Source organism: Crocodylus porosus, unplaced genomic scaffold (assembly GCF_001723895.1).
Source record: "Crocodylus porosus isolate Cpor-Errol unplaced genomic scaffold, CroPor_comp1, whole genome shotgun sequence".
NCBI classification, from domain to species: Eukaryota; Metazoa; Chordata; order Crocodylia; family Crocodylidae; genus Crocodylus; species Crocodylus porosus.
The window spans coordinates 20395819-20417258 of NW_017728949.1; the positions used below are offsets into that span (position 1 = coordinate 20395819).

At 45.1% G+C, this 21440-nt stretch overlaps 1 protein-coding gene across 27 annotated transcripts in view; it reads right to left on the minus strand.

The window, feature by feature from the left end:
* Nucleotides 1-1840: 1840 nt before the first annotated feature.
* Nucleotides 1841-21440, minus strand: part of PCBP3 (poly(rC) binding protein 3) — a 138748-nt gene continuing 119148 nt past the window's right edge. For 21 of the 27 annotated variants that reach the window (XM_019554437.1, XM_019554431.1, XM_019554430.1 and 18 more), the window contains one exon: nucleotides 2371-2512. In XM_019554437.1, coding sequence (XP_019409982.1) covers nucleotides 2467-2512 — 46 coding nt within the window. In that variant the 3' untranslated portion in view covers nucleotides 2371-2466. Of the gene's footprint in view, nucleotides 2513-11450; nucleotides 11533-21440 lie in introns of all 27 variants that reach the window. The other 6 variants (XM_019554436.1, XM_019554432.1, XM_019554424.1 and 3 more) reach the window with 3 other exon arrangements.

The window sequence follows — 21440 nt, forward strand, 5'->3', positions numbered from 1 at the left end:
TTGAAGGGGAGTTCAGGTGTGACACAACTATTTTACAGTCAGTTCAGCATCCTAATCCACTCTAAGATTCTCCTAAACTAAGAAAGGGAAAGGTCCAGAAAGACATTTGAGATAGATGCCGAGATGCTTGCAAATAGTGGTGACATCCCAGTTACAGTGAACTTGAAGACTGGCTCTCCTGACATGTGAAACATCAGATCCACCCAGATGGCCTTTCTTGTGTTGCATGGAATTTAGTGGTCAACAATGTTATTCCCAAGTTCATTCCCATCACACATGTTGCTGTTTAGAGGAGGGCACAGGCCCAGCAGTAGATAGCTTCCCATCCCAGCTCTTCCAAAAGCACTGACTCATGTCCCTAACGCAGTTATTAATGTTGCTCAGGAAAAACAACACGTTTCGGGTGAAATGCACGCTACAGTACGTTTTCTATTTAGATCAAAATAGTTTATAGTTTACTCTGTCTGTTCCAGGCTCTGGAAAATGGTTATTAATGTAATTAATAAGTTCATATATAAGGCTACATGAGGTGTAATCTATTTGAGAGATGCCACTGTCTCAGATTTTGCAGGCTGGCTTGGTGACTCTAACTCGCCTGTTGCCTGTCTTCTGGAGCCCCCTGTGCTCCAGCTGTAGAATGACTGGAGGCTGTTCTCCCCGTCAGGCCTGGCTGTGACTCATGTTGCTATAAATGCAGTCTCCCATCATATAATGAATCCAAGCTCTTCCAACTCAAGTGCCATTTGGGAAAGCTCTTGATTTTTGTTATGATACTGTCTCCTCTCCCCCACTCTGCCTTCTGGCAGCTCCGCTCCTGCACTCTATCATTTCCTGATACATATCAGAGACAGGAATCTGAGGCACTTTTTCCAAACAGGCTACTTATGGGTTCCAGTTTATTTCAAGGATTATAAGGGCCAAGTTTCAGTGTTAACCCTTATGGGGAATTTATGCCTATATAAAATTAGAGGATGTAATTGTTCTCTGCCTGGAGGATGGACCATATCCTGTAATATTTACTCCTTCTGGGCCATTATGATCAAAGCTTTACATTTGCAGTATCTATGTGAAAAATCTCCCTCACATCCTGGCCCCATTTGTAGTGTACCAAAGTGTGAGGATCAGCACTAATAGCATCCAGCTTCTCAGCCTCTAAGCCTGTCCAGAAACATGGGGCTTTGTCTCCTCTTCAGATCTCATGGGAGCTTTGAGGGCTTTGAATGGAGCCTGTCCAGCCCATACAGACAGACAAGGCCTCTAGTTTAGGACAACTGTCCACTGACCTAGGGAAAATGCTACCCCAGAAACCTCCCAGTGGTACCTGACAGATCTTTCATACACTTTCCACCCTCCCTGCTCTTTGCCCTATGGCCTAGAGTAAAGCTACAGGGGTTGAAGTTGCAGTCTGGGTTCTCTCCCACTAACTCCTTATATGGGATTTTTAAAGCTGCCTTCTCCCTTAGCCACCCTTCTGAAACCCATGCTGAAGGAGTCACAGAATGCAACATATTGCAAAGCAGCCATATACACGTCAACCCGGATGAGTCTCATGGGAACTACAGTAGATCCAGGAGATGCTGACCACACAGCTGTATCAGCATACTCTTAACCTGAGTCAACAGTCAAATTCCTCTTTGCATACATGGATGGGAAGTGTCATGGCTGCACATCTGCTGGAAAGTCATGCTAAAGCTAAGGGAAGGGAAAGAGGAGGGAGTTCTTCTCTGTCTACCCAATCTTCTGACTCACCAGGGTTCCCAGAAACACTTCACTTCAGGGGACTATGTTCTGGGTATCAGTGATTGTCACCCCCTACACCTTTTTATACTTGCTGGAAAGATTGTCTTAAATAATGGATTTTTTATTATATTTTCACAAATACCCAGATAAAGCCATTAAAATACCATGTACAGCACAGTTACATAGAGGAGCATAACACTAATAAAGCCTGGCACAAAGGGGCACTGAGACAAGCCAAACATCACTGTGCATTTCCAGGAGCTTCCCTGCTTCCCACAGCTACATATGAGGTGCTAAGTTAGAATCAAAGCTCTCTTTTTAGGCATAAAATTAAACAATGATAAATAAATGCAAAAATCAGAGAGAGATACAAGAGATTCTCATCTGCAAAGGGAGGTACTACTCAAGCACTAACAAATGCAGGCCAAGAGAGTTGGCTTAAAACTTCCCACCCCCCTCAAAACTACTGCTCACAAGATTGCTAGCCCATGGTGGTCCACTTAGCCATTTCACAAAGAGTCTGCTTACATTTGAATATACCTAGCAAAGCTTTTCTATGCATCTATGTGGGGATTGGTTTTGTATTTCCTGTTCAGCCATGTGAGAGTTTATTGCCAGTGACCATGGAAAAATGATCCAGGAAGAGGCTGATGATACTCCATTTGCATCTTCAGAAGCAGCTCCAATGCAATAAGCCAGTACCATTTGTGTGCTGAGAAGTTCCAATTATGCAGTGAAGGTGTTTCTTGCATGGGGCTCTGAATCCAGAGAACTGGAAGGAGACAGAGAAAATTGAACAGATTAGAGGTAACCTCAGCCTGCTAGACAACGTTCCTTCTCAATAAGCTTCCATCCATATCCCAAGCTCCATTAGCCTGACCAAAGCCCTCTCAAGTCAATGAAGAGGTTAAACCCTTCGGAAAGTTCCTGCAGGACACAGAAGGGCCATTGACTTGACTTGCAGTCATTAGCTGAAATGTTCAAATATGAGTGCCTAAAGTGAGGCATCTCAGTCCCACAGCAAGGTTTGTCTATAGGTAATGTTTTTATTGGAATAAGCATCCATTACGCCTTCACTGGCAATCCTTGCTCAAGTCAGCACACTTACTCCAGCATGCCCCAATGTTTTTCACTACCAGTTATGCTTAGGGAACTGATGCAAACAAGCTGTACTAACCAAATCACCTTTTTTCTTGTACAATTCCATCTAGACAGAGCCTTCATTGGTGTAAAAATGTCAAAAAGGAAAAAAAAATTATGCCCCCAGCAAACAGTAACTCTGCTGGCCAAACGTTTACATACAGACCTGGCCTTAGACACTGACGGGAGTAGTTTGATTTTCAAAAATGCACCCACAACTCCCAGTGTCTCACAAATCACCATTAGGCTACTTGGCTGTCCACAAAGCTCATGCATCTGGAGGCCAGATAAAAGCAAATGTGTAATAGGATACTGGTACTCAGAGCCCACCCTAGGATATGGCGAATCAGGGCAACTGCTCCGGGCCCCATGCTTTGGGGGGACCCCGCGGAGCCAGATGGAGCTGGCGGCTCAGCCCCACACCATGCCGTGGAAGAAGCACAGAGACCCCTCCCCTCCCCACCACTTTGCAGGGGTATCACGGCCCTGTGCAGTGTTAAGGGACCCCTGCACAGGCTGATTTGCCCCAGGCCTTACACTCCACTAGTATCAGCTCTGCTGGTACTCCAAGAAGCCATGAATGCTTAAGAGCAGATCAAAACAATCCCCCTAGAGAAGTGCTACACCTCCACTGGCATTTATGGAATATTCCCATATAGTGGATGCTACCAGAGTTTGAAAGCTAGAGGGGATGGGCTCCACAGGGTGGGAGAAGGTTATGGTAGGGTAAGGAAAGGGAGGGGAAGAATAAGAAATGGGAAAGAGGAGGCAGAAGGAAAAACTTCTTGGGTTTAATGTGTAAATATGAGAGATGCCTGTCCAATGGCCAGTGCCTTCAGGCTTCTCGCTAATATTCATGGAAGGGCTAGGTCACTTCCCTGCCCTCTTGCATGTATTTTATTCTCCAGCAGCAACCACGCCTGGAGAACAGGCGTAGGGGAGGACTGATCTCTCCTGTCTATTCTTAAGAGAAATTCTATCACCCTTTCCCATGTACTGTAGTGGAATAAATGTTTGATCCTAGTCCCTTCTAGAGTCCCAGCCTAGGCTCAGTCTCAAGTGAACCAGGAGAGTGCAGGGGGACAACACTCATAATTCACTGTTATTAGCTGTAGCTCTTCTTTTATTTCCATATAAGCTAAGACAAAATACCCATCCCTGAATCAGGAGGGTCATCTCTCCATTAGATCCTCTCATCCCCATCATGTTCCATCCCATACAGCCCTAAGAATCTTCTTTGTGGCCTTGACTGTTTGGAGGTACAAACAAAGCAATCTTTGTAGAAGAACAATTGTGTCCCGGATTCTCAATGTAACGAATTATAGCACTTTTATAGGTAGTTTCACATTCCTTCCCCTCTGATGTTAGGAACACTACAGTGAGCACCTTATCAGAAGACACCTCTTGCTGGATTCTTATAAACCCCTCATAATACCTGCCAAACCAATACAAAAATCAACAATACATCAATCACAGACCAGCTCTCAGTTTGCTCTGCACTATGACATCTAGTCACAGGTCTGCATCCCGTAAATCATCTACTGAGAGGAATGTCATTCCTTTATCCAAAAGAATCCCTCAGCCCTTTACAGACAAATCAGCTCACATAGTACTGAAATGTTGTCCTCTCTGACAAAATTAAGAATAGCCCAATGAAACAAGAGCAGGAGTATCAGGTAGGCAGAATACAATTACCCAATTTGGAGATTAGCTCATGAACCACAGAACTAGTCCTAGTTAGGTAGTCAGAACAGACACACTCATAACCACGCAGGGTGCATCTATGGTCTACTTGCTAAGCAATAGACTTTAAGGTTTAATTTGTGTCAAAATGATGGCGGGGGATAAGACCTTTTTCAAGCCAGGATGCAGCAAGTGCTTTAATTTTGTTTTTTGACATGTGGGTTCTAAATATCAGTTTAATTGCATGGATAAATAGTGGCTATATTTTATTTGTTTCTAGATGATCTTATTTTACGCTAGATATTCCAAGGAGAAATCTACTTATTGAAAGGAATTGAAAGCAGTAGAAGAACTAGTCTGAGACTACACTGTGACCAGTTCTTTCAGCCTTATTCTTAAACATGTAGTTGGAATGAAGCATCTCTTTTTCTAAACTGCACTGTACATGAGATAAGCATTTTAAAATCACACCTCCTCAATAAACCATGAATTGTACATCGTGTGTCTGTCACTTCCCTCTATTTTTAATGCATGGCCCTGCCATGGCTTCCTTAGGGTTGTTGGGATCCTGTGCAAGAGAGCCATTTGGGGCACCTTAGAGGCTTAATTTTGATGACGTATAAGCAAGTCAGACATTTTCAATTTCAATTTCGCTTTACCCTAACCATGAAACTGCAATGAAGGCATCTTAATACAATATTGACAATACAAATATTCAGTGTGTGACAGGGGCCAGATCCCAGGCCCAATGGTCACATCGGCCCGCCTCCTGTCCATGGGCAAACCACCCGCCTACTTTCCTGCTACACCTTGTTGTTAAGTAATTAGAATCTTAATAAGGCAGGAGGCTGCCCTTCGTGCACACAGATGTCTGTGGGCAATATATGCATGCTCCTGCCACCCCTATACGTGTCCCATGCCTTGCAGATGACACACTACATGATGACACTGGCTCAAGGCTGGGTTAAACTGGGCACATAGTTGGATCTTTGTCATACTGCCCCCCTCTCACTGGGGCCTCTTGCACTCCACTAGCTCTCACCCAGTCTCTTTCACACCATCCTCTTTGGGACCACACTCATACTGCCCTGCTCATTGGGCTTCTCTCTCCACCCTCTGTCAGCCCTGGCACAGTCTTTTGGTACCTTCCTGGGCCCTCACCTGAATGAGACTGAGCGATTACTCAACTATGGGCCTATGTCAGCTCTGGACCCTCACTGGACCCTCTCTCAGGCCACAGCTCCACCCATTACACTAGGGTCTGGGGTCTTCCACCCCGACAGGTTCAGGTGCTTCTTTCCCTAAGCATGCCTAACCTTCACTCTGCCCTTTCATCAGGGCCTGGGGTCTGACACTCCTTGGGCTCAAGTGCTCCCTCCTGAGTGTGCCTGGCCACTCCAACTCTCTCTGTAACCCACCCAAACATGGGGGCAGAGGTTTAGACACCCCGGCCCACCTTACACCGGGAAGGTTCTCAGTCCTGACATTTGAGTGGTCCTGTGCCACCACAGGCAGGACCATCAGGCCTCCTTATCCCTGCAGGGTGAAGTTTTAAGTCATGCCCAGGACCCATGAGGCCTCCTCCTTCCCCAAACCCTCACTCTTACCTCTGATGTGTCCCACAAGCAGGAGCTCAACAGGGAGATGTTTCTCCCCTGCTGGCTGATCTCAAACTGCTCCTTCCAGCACTGAGAGCTGGGCATTAAATGGCAGCCTTAATCAGGCACCTGCTCACTCTCTGCTCTAGCCCTTGAAGTGACAGGCACCCAGAGGGTACTCTGTCACACAGTGTAATTAATTTTTATTTTTATGAAGTGTGGGGTCCCAGGCGGTCACCCTCCCCTAAGGCTGCTACTGGGCCCTCCTATGGTTACGTTAGTAAGATTTGCTTATCAGATGCGAACAGCAAGCCAAATCCTACCCTGATCACCTCACAGTCACCAGACACACTGTATATAAATCCATTCAGAATGAGACCCTTTACTTATTATTAATATACAAAAATGCTTTCCCCCAAACAAGCACAGTGTCATAAATTCACATTAGTGTTCTCAGACTCTGTGATATAATGGTAAAATTATGGTGCATAGCGGCACTTTCCATTAGGCTTGATTCTGGACTCTTTGTGCACCCACAACCAGAGATGAATGAAATTTTTTCAACGAACAGTATATTTGTCTAAAAACTGAGTTTTAGGGAGCTAAATTTACTCACAACATTGATGAATAGCTTTAGCTGAAAATATGATGGGGAAAAATATTTCTAAATGTCAAAGAAATTCTGGCATTTCCAAATGAAAAGTTTTGTTTTAGAAAGGCCAAAACATTTTCAAATTTCCAAACTGAAACCTTCTAACTTTTCATTTTGAAATGGTATTTCCGTTTTAAAAAATAGTCTAAATCAGTAGAAAAGGGCTAAACAAAAAGTTTAAATAGCATCATAGGGAAGCAAGGCTAGAAGGGATCTCACAGTCATCTAGTTCAGCCTCCTGCTCAAGGCCTCTCACTCCTGACCCATAGGCCCCAGCTCCCAGTCCCCCAGTGTGTGAGGAAGGGAGTAGATGTATGGGGAAGGCAGGTGGGCCACAGGCAATGTGGTGGGATGGCATGTGCCCCCTGCGATTTCTGTACCCACAGCAGGGTGTGGGGCTGCAGCCAGGCCAGACCAGTCCAGAGAAACCACCACCATGACACAACAAGTGGACCTCATGCATGAGGAAGCACCATGCCACCATGGTGAGGTATGAAAGTGGCAGTGGTGGCACCACAGAGTTGTGCCCCTCACTGCTGCCAGGTAGGGAGAGGGCGTTTCATCTTGGTGATAATGGCCACCAAGACAGCTCCTACCTGGAGCTATTCTGGCCCAGCTGCAAGCCTCCCAGTGGCACAGAAATTTTGGGAGGATACATGCTATCCCTATCCCCCTGCCACATGGCCTATGTCCCACCATCAGGTGGCCTGTGCCACTTCCCCCCTGCCACACAACATGTGGCCTGTGCCCCTTCTGCCCACTCATCCCCACATGGCCTGTGCCCTCCCCCACATAGACTTACCTGGAGGGAGCTGCTCTCCACCACTGCCTGGCTCCAATTGCACTCCTCCTGCTCCCTGCAGCCCCAAGCAGCCCCTTGCAGGCTGGAACTTGGCCAGCCTGAAAAGGGAAATCCATGGTTCCCCACATTTTTCTCCTTTAAAGGGGAAAATCTGTGATTTTTCTCCTTTAAAAGAGAAACTCCACATTCTTCTCCATTAAAGGGAAAAAAACATGTTTTTCCACAGCAAATGGAAAACCTGGTTTTCTGGTCATCATTAGAGGCCTGGAACATTTTCTTGCAAATGCTGGACTCTCCTGAAACTGTCCACATCCTTCCTGAAATGTGGGGCCCAAAACTGGACATTGTATTCCAGGTGAGGCCTCACTAGTGTGGAATAAAGTGAAACAATCACTTCCCTTTATTTGCTGGTGACACTCCTAATAATACAACCCAAGATACCATTGGCTTTTTTTGTTTGTTTTGTTTTGTTAGGGATTTTTGCAACAAGAGAACACTGTTGGTTTAGATTCAGCTTATGATCTACTACAGTAACCACGAGGGCATTCTCTGAAGTACTGCAGCCTAACCAGTCATCCCCAGTCTATATTTATGCATTCAATTATTTCATTAAAGTTAAGGACTTTGCATTTGTTCTTGTCGGATCTTAACTGATCAATTTTGGACCATTTTTCAGGCAAGACAGGAGAAAGCAAAACATTTAATTTAAGATCAAATTACACATTTAAGATTGGTTCAACATGACATTTGGAGTGAATTTTTGTTTGGTTGAAAGAACAAACACAATTTTGTTTGGTTTTTACCAGTACAGGCCTTCCTCCCCTTGCCCCTGACAGCTGAATGCAGCCAAGCTGAGACTTGTAGTATACATGGGATGCTGATGCTGACAAAGGCAGGAGATGCACCTTGATGTATTTGCTCTTCCTGAGCTCACTGCTAATGAAAATAAGATTCCAGCCTTCCCTGCATCTGTGGCATCGTACATGGTAGTTACCTACTTTCTCTTTAGGGCACACAAACTACCTACAAATCCAGTTTCAGGGACTGAGCCAAATAACAAAATACTCCTGGCTGTTTACTTGAGCCAGTACATCTTAGCATTCTTCTGGATTCCCAGCAGCTAGCACCTGACAGCATGCATACATTCCTGCCTGGAAACACTTTAGATAGCCATGTCACTGGAGTCCTTTCCCTGAGAATCTTGTTTGAACTGTCGAAGTCAGTGAAGTTGAACCAGAACTAATATTGTATCCAATTACCAAACAGTCTCTGCTGGGGTTAGCGCCTCTTTAGTGGTCAATACACAAATATTATTAGACCTAGTTTTATAACACATGCTCTTTTCCTCCTGGAGCAAACAAGTACATTCCCCCCATGGCCTTTAGCTGAAGACTAGATAGTGTTTTCTTTCCAAATGACTGCTTCAAATACAGTTCTCAAGTCTGCCTGATTAAAATCTTAATATTAGTTACACAATCCTCAGGCTCCTGTCTCAGTTTCAATGTCAATCAGTTTCAGCTTTTGTGATGTGCCCTGATTTGTCTTTCATGTGCAGATGGAAGCAGCAGGCCTTCCAGTGAGGGACCAAGATGTTCATTATAAAAAAAAGGTATATATGTTTAAAGATCAGTCAGGCTAAGAAGTTAAACTTCAAATCACAGTCTAAATACAGTTAATTTGTGTCCTGACTGTGGTTATCTTTCATCTTTACCAACTGCTTTTCTATGAATGTACACTTTAAATTGCTCTTTCAACTACTTTTGCTCCCCATATGTGGAAACAACATAATTACAAACTCCTGGGAAAAAACATACATCTGTGGTTAAGCTGCCTAAACTGTGGTGTGGGAATTCTTAGACATCCTGTCCTTATACTATAATACAGAGAGATTTAGTGTGCTGGATTTTTAAAAAAATGATTTTGCATTTTATTTTAATGACATTTTTCCTTGCAGGACAATTGTTAGGAAAGGGAAAATGGCACTAATAATACAGGAATTTCATTTCCAGTGTTTCCTTAAAGGCACTGCCATGCTATCCTTTGACAGGTTCCCAGGGAAGAAAACATCACATGTGGTACATGACACAGGATGCAGCCAGAAGTTCCATTTGTTGCAACTGGCCTCTTGAAAGCACTCTACAGCTGTACCCTGACAGAAGTGCACAGCTGCAGAGCACTTTTAAGAAGGGCACTTTTAAAATGTGACAAATTGACCCTCATTGCATGAGGGTTCAAATGAAAGCACTCCAAAAGTGGAGTGCCTTCATTAACTTCCGTCTGATCGGGGCTGGACAGCCTAGCCCCAGCCCCAGTACTGTCTGCACAATGTGAGATGGGAGAAGGGAGTGGAGGGAGCTCGAGTTGGGGTTTGCTCAGCCTGTGCTGGACAGGGGATGAGTGGATTGGAGCTCCCCTGAGGTGGGGGATTCCAATCCACCCTCCTCCAATCCAGCACAGACTCCCTCCTTCCCCTCCTTAGCCCTCCCTCCTCCTCCCTCTTCTTCCCCCTTCCATCATGCAGACAGCACCAGAGCCAGGGGGCTAGGTGCAGTCACACAGCTCCTCAGATGGATCAGCTCCAAAATGGAGCTCAATTCTCCACTCTCCTGACCTCACAGCTAACATCTGTTGGGTCGGGAGGGTCAGTCTAACCCATGGCACTTTCTGTAAAGACTGGGAAGCTGTGCACCTCTCAGTGCCCATAATGGATTAAGAGGCATCCAAGTGTTCTGAGAAAGAAAGAAAAAAGTCAAGCAGAGCTTTGGTCCCTGGATATGTAATGCAGGGAGAAAGGAAAAATGTACTGAGTCACTGACCTTTTATATAAATAATTCTACCCTTGGCTCTATTCTGCATGCTGTACTTAAGTTAACTTCCAAAGTGAAACCAGAGACCCATTTTACATGGGACAGGGAAAACCTCGGAGGACATGCTATGAGTTGGTCAGAAACTGTTGAACAAAAGCCTTCTTATATTGAAAAATAATAACTAATTAAAACTGAAATTATACATGGAAACATTCTGGTTTCAATGATATTTGGTCAGGGCCAGGGGAATTTCTGTTCAAAACCAAAGAGAACAAGAAATACCCCAAACTTCTCCCATCCAGAACAGCAAATAACTGAGTGGTTAGGCCATTCACCAAGGATGTGGGAGACTCAACTTAAAGTCCATGCACTATTAAAACCTAGGCCAGTTCAGATGGAAGCACAATTCATATTTTAAGCCTATCTTCACTCCCTTCTAAAACCTATATAGCTAAAGATTCAAGGGGCTCAACACTGAAAAGGCCTGATAGAAGTCTTCTGCCAAGCTTCCTCCAAACAGAGAAGAGACTTGAGAATCTCTGGAGTCCAAAACACAACAGGTTCTGCATTTGTAAATCCTGTCACCTACATTTTTCACTCAGAATTCAAAAGCTCACATCCCTGGGGCTGTACTAGTGCATTTCTGTAGTTTCCAATGCTCCTCAAAGACAGGATAGGACAGGACATACTTGTGGTTCATTTCTGGAAAAGCCCCATATACTGTTAATCCCTCTGTCAACTCTTCAGTTGGTACTAAGGTGTTGTGGCCTGTTCCCCAGGCTAGTGAGCTACAGGAAAAGTCCAGCTGCTGGGCAAGCTTTCCTGCCATGGTAGGTTGGCATCTGCATCCATACAGAAGATATCTAGTACCACTGTTCCCCTTTTTGGCCTAGCTCTAATCTTAGAGAAAGGTGAGAAGTTCTAGTCCAAGGAACTCAAGGGGGAATACCACTCCACCTGAACAGTGCTACCAGGGAGGGGAAGAGGGGCTGGAAGAGCCTGCAAGGACATTCAGGAATGGTTCTGACCTTGGCTGATGCTCTGGAACCCCTTGGCTCCACAGGCTGAACCTCCAGCTAGGCCCATAATGAGAGAAGCCCCTCAATCGCCCTACAGAAGAAGGCACAGAAGATACTGTGAGTGAATAAAATTACTCAGTATGTAGAACCACATCACTGTCCCATGTACTGGAAATTGGAAAGAGATCTCAGTGTCACTCTGAAAGGTTCCTGTTTCCCAGAGTAACATCTCCATAAGCAATCTCACATCCCTAACAAAACTAGTTTTGTGCAGTAGTTGCTATTGAGGCAATCTATGTGATGCAGGAGTGGCATGGGTTTTTCAAATGGTTGAAAGCTAGAGGACAAAGTGAAGTTTATTGTGGGAACTTTCTTGTGAAGGGCCCACAGATACAGCTCAGGAGTGGCCAACTTATGGTATACGTGCTACAAGTGGCATGGGCAGCCTCTGTGCATGGCACTCAGCAAACTGGGGTGGGGGCAGGCAGGACAATGGCAGATAGGGCAGGGAGCAGAAAGCAGAGCATCAGATCAAGCAGGGAGCAGAAGGCTGAGCAGCAGATTGGGTAAGAGATTGGAGTGCCACTTAAGGGGGGGTGCAAGGCTATTTTGTGGCATGCCTGCCAAAAACGTCAGGCCCCGCTGGCTCAACAAATGCATTCTGGCTAGTGACAGCTGCTGTTGTTGCACATAAGTTAACAGGAGACTCACAGGTCGCATAGCAAAGGCACTGGATATTTTTTAGCAGTCATCTATTGTCCCTGTTACTGTAGTTCCCATGTAATGGGGTAAGAAGAGCTTCCTAGAGTCCAGAATGTTGAATTATACATTTTTAAGTGAACTCCAAGAGACTATGATGACCTTTCTCCTTCTTGGTGAGAGAAAAAACAAACAAAGGATGATGAAACTAATGTTTCATAGTTTCATAGTTAGTAGGGTCGGAAGGGACCTGAGCAGATCATCAAGTCCGACCCCCTGCCATGGCAGGAAAGAGTGCTGGGGTCAAACAACCCCAGCTAGGTGACTGTCTAGCCTCCTTTTGAAGACCCCCAGGGTAGGAGCGAGCACAGCTTCCTTTGGAAGTTGGTTCCATCTCCAATCCACCCTGACTGTGAAATACTGCCTCCTGATATCTGGCCTGAATCTACTCTGTCAACTTATGGCCATTATTCCTTGTTACTCTCGGTAGTGCTTGGGGGAACAGGGACTCTCCCGTTCCCCGCTGGTCCCTCTTGGTGAGCTTATAGACGTCCACCAGATCCCCTCTCAGCCTTCTCTTGTGGAGGCTGAACAGGTTCAGGCCCCATGGCCTGTCCTCATAGGGCCTGCCCTGCTGCCCCCTGATCATGCGAGTGGCCCTCCTCTGGACCCTCTCCATGTTGTCCACATCCCTCCTGAAGTGTGGCACCCAGAACTGGATGCAGTACTCCAACTGTGGTCTGACCAATGTCGCATAGAGGGGAAGGATCACCTCCTTGGCCCTGCTCATGATGCATCTGTGGATACATGACAAGGTGCAGTTAGCCCTCCTGACCACGTCCCCACATTGGCGGCCCATGTTCACCTTGGAATCAATAACGACTCCAAGATCCTTTTCTGTCTCTGTGCTGACGAGAAGGGAGTACCCCAGCCTGTAGGTATGGTGCTGGTTCTTCCTCCCCAGGTGCAGTACCCTGCACTTGTCAGTGTTGAAGCCCATCCTGTTCTCATCCACCCACCCCTGTAACCTGTCCAGATCTAGTTGCAGCCTGTCCCTTTCCCCTAGCATGCCCACTTCACCCCACATCTTAGTGTCACTGTGAATTTGAACAAGGTGCTTTTCACCCCCTCGTCCAAGTCGCTGATGAAGATATTGAACAGTGCAGGCCCGAGGAATGAGCCCTGGGGGACCCCACTACCCGCATCCCTCAAGGTTGAAAATGACCCGTCCACTACCACTCTCTGGGTGCAGCCCTCCAGCCAATTTGCAACCCATCTGACTGTGTAGGCACTGATGCCACACTTACCTAATTTTTTAATGAGAATGGGGTGAGAAACAGTGTCAAAGGCCTTCCTAAAGTCCAAAAAGACTATGTCCACCGTGACACCTGCGTCCAAGGATTTTGTGACCTGGTTGTAGAAGGCCACCAGGTTGGTCTAACAGGACCTGCCTCTAATGAACCCATGTTGGTTGCCCCTAAGCATAATCTCCCCTGCTGGTCCTTTGCAGGTGTGCTCCTGGATAATTGTCACTATACAGCACAGTGCACCGCTGACCCATCCAGTGTCCCTCCTCCATCCAGACTGCACAGTTTGGCATAGATCATATTATAATATAGACCATATCACAGCTTTGGAAGAAAGGATTTGTTTAAAACATGGGGAGAGAGAGACATCTAGTGACCAGCAGAATGGCATGTGTATTTACAGTCTGAGTGGAGGAGGGATAAGAGTGGGTGCAGAATCTACGGATGATTGCAGGTAGAAGCCTCTGACACTGCTTCAGGAGTCAATATACAATAATTATCAAAGTGATTATGTCCTCCTTGGTCAGTGACTGACAGGACTGCATCTAGGGGCACCTGCTTCTTTGGACCCCACTGCATGGGGATAGGCAGCAGTTACTAATGCGTCAGTGCACTGGTGTTTTGCAGCAGGGTCACAATTTGGGTGCCTCGTGATCTTCTTCTGCAGGGTGACATAGGTTGTACACTCTTGCTGATCATCCAGGTCTACAGTCCAGGGTGGAAGGATCAAAGCACAGCTAATGGCCTCAGGCCCTTCCCTATCTACATTCACTGTATGTTATATTTATAAAAGATATAGGTCCAGAAACACCAAGACTTGCAATGGCCAACTCAGGGGTGCTGCTGAAGCACTTACTTCCGAGCTGGAAAAGGTGTTTCATTCTACTTGAGATTCACAGCCCTACATCTTTTGCTGGAGTCAAATGCCTCCACCAGCTCTTTCTTATAATTCTTCTGCCAACACTTGCAGCTATAACCTGTCTCTGCAAGCTAGTGAGCTACAAGAAATGTCTAGCTGCTGAGTAGGTTGGCATCTGCATCCACACAGAAATAGCTAATGCCACTGTTCCCCTTTTTGACCTAGCTCTGGTCTGGAAGAAAGGTAAGGACAAGTTCTAGTCCAGAGAACTAATGGGAATACAGCTCCATCTGAACAGTGCTACCGGGGGGGGGGGGGAGGTAGACTGGAAGAGCCTGCACAGACATTCAGGAATGGTTCTGACCTTTGGATGATTCTCTGGACCTCATCTGGCCCATTCCCCTCCCCTCACCACCCTTCCCCCAGCTCCATGGGCTGAACCTTCAGCTAGTCCCAGGAGCTGGACCTAACACAAAAGCTGGAAAAAGAGGGGGGGATGATGCAACCACTGCTTGCAGCCAAAAGCCCACCTCATTCAGGCTATGGAAAATTCAGGTTCAGTTCCATCTGCACGAGGTTTATTTCTGGAAAAGCCTCACAGACTGCCAATTCTTCTGACGCACTTTTCTTCTGAGACACTTTTTAGGGGTACCTTGGTTTCAGGTGTTGCTCTAATAGGCACTTAACATAAACCCTTCCTTCTATTTACGTCCATGCATTCAACTAGCATGACTGGGTCTGAACAAAGTCCTGCCACTCATTCAGTTTCTTTGGTCTCATCTTCTTTAAAGTGTTCATCAACAGCTCTTGGCCTGTATCAGCCTCACCAAGGATGCTGAAGTGGGGTCCTATTCAAATGCTACCCATGCTCAGGAATGCTTAGCTTCTAAGATCAGATGCACTCAGCCTAACATAACCACAACTACTATAAATACTAAAATACTAGTCTCTTGCCAAGCAGAATAGCTTTGGCAAGAGAGATTGAGAAGATCCATCTTAAGAGTAAGCTATAGCCTGGTGGTTACATCTAGACACCTAGACAGTACACCTGGCTCAACCCTGACCAGTAGTTAGGGTTATGCCCAGAAGCAGACATTTAGGTGTTTAGGGCAACTTTAGAGATGGGAATGTACGTGCTTAGGGACTTTAGATGGCAGCTGAATAGAAATTGGGGGGTCTGAATTTTGGATGTAGGCACCTGAATTCTTTTGGCTAGGAACAGACGTTACACAAAACCAGTTGAAGTGATCAGAAACTGGTTTAAACCTGTAACAGAACAGATGTTCAGTACACATAAACCAGTTTGAAAATGGCTAAAACCAGTGTGAGATAAACCTGGTTGAATGTAGTATTGTACTTAACTGATTTGGGTCAAACCAGTTTATGCAATGTCTGTCTCACACCTTTGTGTTTCTAACCTTCTTCAAGTATTTGCTATTAGAAATCCCTCTCCACACTGGAAGAGTAAAGTCAAATTACAAAGAGTTTTGAAGACAGGCCCACAACCAACTCCAACACAAACATTTAAGCAGAAGTGTATCAGCATTCTTGCGTAAATGCATACAGAAGTAAGTACATAGTGCCTATGCATGAGAGTGCCATCTTCAGCCGGCATGGATAGCCATATTTCTGGCATTTCCTAAAAGTTGAGTGTCTGGCCATGGGCCTACAGAATGGATTCTCATTTCTGCATTATAACAATGTTACATATGAAAACTACTTTTGTCTGTAATGTTGTTATGATGCATGATTGGAGAGAGAATCTTTATACACATGGCCATACTGTGAATGCGAAAAACAACCCCACTGGTGGAACAGGATCACCTCTGACCTGACATGCTTTGTGCTGTTGCTGTGCTAGCCAGTCAACCTATTAAGATCCCCAGGCCAGCTAACCACTTAGCCTGGTGTGTCCTAACCAGTGGCTCATATGTATACAGGAGCCCCTCTGATATTGCTGAAGGCCACAGGAAATCAAAAAACTGAAACTGAGGTTTAGAGGAACAGTAAAGTATGGCGTTGTCAGGGCCACATTACTTGCTAAGTGCTGTCCATCATGAACCAGTGAAGGTCTGGGACAACTTATTTAGCCCATAGGTGTGATATCCAAGATGTGAGTGTGACTTCATCACAGGATAACCCCAATCTTATCTTCCATTCATGGCAAACTCAACCAATACTTAATGTATTCCATGTTTATGTACTTGAGGCACATATACTTGTCTGTGTGGTTTAGTTTTCTGTACTGCATGGACCAGTGTGCACCATTGGGAAGCTACTTACACATCTGGGCCTTGAGTTTCAGCTCTTCTGGCAGAAGGAGTGAGGAGCACCATTTCCCTGATAGTGGTGGGATGATGTGGGGATACAGGTGCAATCTTCTAAAATTGAGCTTGATCCTCCTCCCCAAGCAAGTATCTCTCTGGTGAAATCCAGCTCTACACTGGGCTGGTCTATTTCAACTTTTAGCAAAATGTCGGATGATAAGTGTGTAGAGCAGAGGACAGTCATCTGCAGGAGTAAATCCATCCTGATTTGTCCTCTATCCCTACTGCCTGAAATTTTCCTAGATGACCAGATACCAATATCCAGCGGATGGAGGGAAGAGAAGCGTATGGAGTCCAACATGGAAGGGATATGGGAGGAAGAGGCTGGAAAGATGAGAGATGGGAATGATGTAGAGAAAAAGGATGGAAAATAAGAAAACAAAAGAGAGGAACCAATGAGTAGAAAAGAGGCCTCCCAAAGTGGGTGAGATGGAAGGAGATACTGAGATAACACACACAGAAAAGGAATGAAGATACCAACAGCTGTAAGGTTAGTTTGATACAGTAATGTATGTTTCTATTCCCTGCTCCTCTTTATATTCCAGTTCAGCCAGAGCACATTCATGAATATTCAATCAGGCTCTCACCAAGTCCTTCTGACCCAAACACCTTGATATCCATCCAGTCTGTCACTCCTACTAGACTGAGCAGAGAACTTTGATGTTTGATTTCCTCGTGAAGGAGTGATTCTTCCTGCTTCCTCCTCCTCCTGTGTTTTCAAGCTCATTACCTCATTGAAACAGATCAAAGGAATAGCTGATGGGTGGAAAAGTTAATTAAGTTATCATTAATGGATATTTGGCTATGAAGATGATAGAAATTAACCTTCCAAACACCCATTCTGATGAGTATGCTTGTACATTGTAAAGGCAAAGTGTGATAAACAGGTCTTCTGACAAGTGGTTCACTTGGTCAATTAAATAACATATAAGTGTATCTGATGAAAACCAGGAGTGGAATTCTGCTAATAAGTCAATTTAAATATATATATTTTCTCTTCCCAGGCATCTCAAAACAAATAACATTATTTCATTGCCTGTCCCTTCAATACACTTGTATCCGACCTACAGCAGAAATATTCAGATTCTGTCCCTCCCTACCTCCTTGACTTCAACAGAAATATTACATTAAATTTAGTACTGAAAGGCCACAATCTGCCACTCTTTCTCACATGGCTGGGACAGTACTTTTACTTGTGCAGTAAGGCTGTGTACAGACAAAATGAGAGGTGTGTGTGCACGACACTTCAAAGCAGGCTAAATGTTTTTCCATGGCTTTAATGGTGTTGGTGTTTGCACGCCTCGGCAGAGTATTTCACATTAATTCCAGCCGCTGTAGGAAATTCGGTGGTGTAATGTGCCTTAAATGACTTGAGGGACACCAAAGCGAAACACTGGGCAGCTCCACAGCTCCGCAGGAAGCCCTGCAGGCAACCTGGTAGCAGCCCGGGAAAGCAGGCTCTGCCCAAGAAAACAAGCCTGATCTTCCCCCTCCCCCAGAGCCTGCCTGCCTACCTGGGCTGTGTGGAGGCCTGGTGCTTCTCTCTGCAGCTGCAGTGCCCCCCCGGGACTGCCTGAGCCAGGTGCCTGTGGGCAGCTGCCACCTGGGGGCAGCCTGCTGCTGCCATGGAGTAAAGCACCAGCCCCACCCCGCAGCCCAGGGACCACTCCGCTCACTAGCAGCTCGCCCTCCCCACCAGAGAGGCAGGTAAGTCAGAGGTGTGTGTGCACGATACGAGGGTTTAAACAGCCCTAAATTGAAGCGGTCTTTTTGAAAACCCACCACTTCAATATGGGGCCTCTGTTTTGTCTACACATGCCCTAAGGTACTACTCCATGCAAGGGCTGGAGACTCAGGCAATGACAGCCTGAAGCAGCTCCACCGAAATCAAACTTGATCAAAGGGAATCAAGCTACCTTGATTTCACAGAAACCTCAGAAAATAAAGAATAGATAGTACTGAATAGATGATACAAATCAGTCCTTTGAAAGCTTCCATTTCATAATGCTTCATGTTTTCCTCAGCTCTGAAGAGCCCAGGTTGTTTTCTGCACCTAGCCTTACATTGGATCAAACAGTCCAACTCCTATAAGGGTCTTCATTTGAATATTCAATGACTAATCCTAGGCTTCATCTGAATCAACTCCATCAGCGCTGGCAAAAAGTGCAGTATTTCTGTGACAAGCACAAGTAGTGAAGAGATAAGGCCCTCAACCAAATTTCATTTGTGACCCAAGGCACTTTTTGAACTACAAACTTAACTCATCCAAGGCTTGAATGCTTTGGATGAGCTACTTAACCCCAGGCCCCAGCCTTTTCTTTGAACCAACAAGGGTAATTTCCCTTTTGAAATTCAACTGGTGCAAGGAATAGGTTTGAAGTGTTTGAAACTCAGCTCAACATGGGACTGCAATTCATCAGAGTGACTAGGAGATGGATTTGCAGTTTTCATCTTCTGCAAATGCAATGAGAAAGCTGTCAAAAATATTTTACATAGAGCCAAGAATATCCGACCACCTCTGACCAAAGATAAAATAAGATTAAATATTCCTCTATCCAATATCACCAAGTGAGGAAGAAATCTGCAGCAGGCCTAATTCCAGAGACACTGGGGAAAATTACCCTTTCTAATGGACTGCATATTTGAAATTAGAATAATTAAAAGTGACTAGTGTGAATACACAAAAAGCAGAATTGTAGCTACAACAGAAGCATTTAAATGTAGTGTCTCACTGGTGAAAGTCACTTTCCTGTGGGGAAAACCATCTATTTTTCCAACCCCATTTCTTGCTATACACAATTTTTGCATTGCAAAAAGCAGTATAGGAAAATATATGCAAAGATACATAGACTACATGGCCTTATTTTATTTACTACCCAAAAAGAAAAGCTAAAGGCACATTTTCTCTTTTCCACCAGTTTCAAGATACAGACTTCTCTTTTGCTGAAGTGTTTTAAATAAATTATATTTCAGTTTTCACCTTTTCTTGTCCCTTCTATGAATCAACTAACCAAATAAGAAACCCTTCCCAGATAAGCAGATTTTGCTCATCCAGCTTCACAACCCAAAGGATCGAAAGATGCAATCAACCATATTTTAGAACCAACTCAAACAACAGATTCCTTGAATAACAAAGTAAACCATCAAAGAACACTAGTGAGAGTCTGAGTCTCCATAGGCAAGCAAAAACCATTTCCAACAATATAATAGTAATCACTGTAACACCATATGCTGGTGTGAAACATACCCATGACTGTGTTATCTGAGAACATTCCCTTAAACTCTGCAGCTGACTTTGGTGTCTTATAAATCATTAAGATGTTCACTAAAGAAACATCCTACCATATTTACTTACATACCACACACATCCTTCCCCTGAATCCAGCCCTCCAAAATTAGGGTGTGCATCTTAAGCAGAGAGGTTGATTTCCATTTTTGCTGGAATGCAAGCCAGGTGGAATAAAGTAAGCAGATACTGTGACTTATGCTAGCCAAGATGGGTGTCACTTCTTCCTGAGACTGCACACAGCAGGAGCAGAGTCCAGTGTTAACCCTCCCACTGGTGCGGTAGTAAGGTTTGTTAAAGAGCTAGTGAGCTGGATGATGGCAAGCAAACTGCTGATCACATCTCGATAAGGCTTGGGGTGTAGAATCAACACCACCTTATTTACAGGAACTTACATAAAGAACTATTTACAATTTTAAAAAAGAATCAGTCCTACTACTGCACTTGCAAGGGTCTAGGGCCTAGCCTTCTTGCTGTCCTATCATACTAGAAAGTTCTTGCTGCCTCACCCAGACTCTTTCCTCAGATGCCACATTTTCTGGACACCCTGTCTTTCAGGTGGTCTTATTCTTTATCATGCAGTCTCCTGTGATTTGAAAAGTTTTTCTTTCTACATTCTGCCTTCCAAGAACAAGACATATGCTTCTTTTCTTTTGGGGATGGGGCAGTATTTGGGTATGTTTAATTTGTGCCCACATAAGAAATCCAATCCCTTTGTGATGCTAACAGTCCTACAGATAGTGCCAGAAAAGGCACTCTGCCTCCCTGAGATGAAGAACATTCTTGGCTAGAAGGGACTTGTGACATTGTTCAGCCCTGTGACTATTGCTGATATTGTGTCTATTTAGATGCCTCTGGATTGCTAGAAGTGAAGACTTCTAAACTTGAGTTCGGTGGACAGAGATGTTGCTGACTTGCAGTTAAGCATCTCTGAAGGCATCGTCTTATAGGAGGTCTGAGTTGCTTCACTCATTCTGCAAGGCTCTGTAAGCAAGGCTGTAGTAGTAGCACACAGAGCACATCAGAAATCCCATTCTCCTTTGGCTGTTGCCATGATCCCCAAGGTACCTGCACAAAACACCTGGCAAATATTCCAGTCACTTCCTGTAGCACTGTGGGAGATGGAGATTCCAGAAAGAAACGCCATCTCAGGCTAAGGAACGTGAGCTTAAATCTATGTCTCAGAAACAGGGATGGGAAACTAGAGCAAAAAGAACATCTCTATACAAGGGAATCCCCCAGAGAGGAAAGGGATCTTGCTGGCCCTGACTGCAGAGAAGCAAAATTACAGTTCAGCAATTTTCCTGTCCCTCGTGGTCCCATCTGTGCATGTCTATGTCCCCAGGGAGCAAACATCCCCAAAGGAATATGAGGGGGAAACAGCACTGTGCAGCAGCAGGGACAGTGACTGAGTGCGGGTGTCTATCTGCACGCACAGGATCAGAGCTGGCTGCAGTGTGAGGACTTCACTGCCTGTGGGACTGTCCTTGGAAGGGGATATTTTTTCCTTGGCACCTTTGA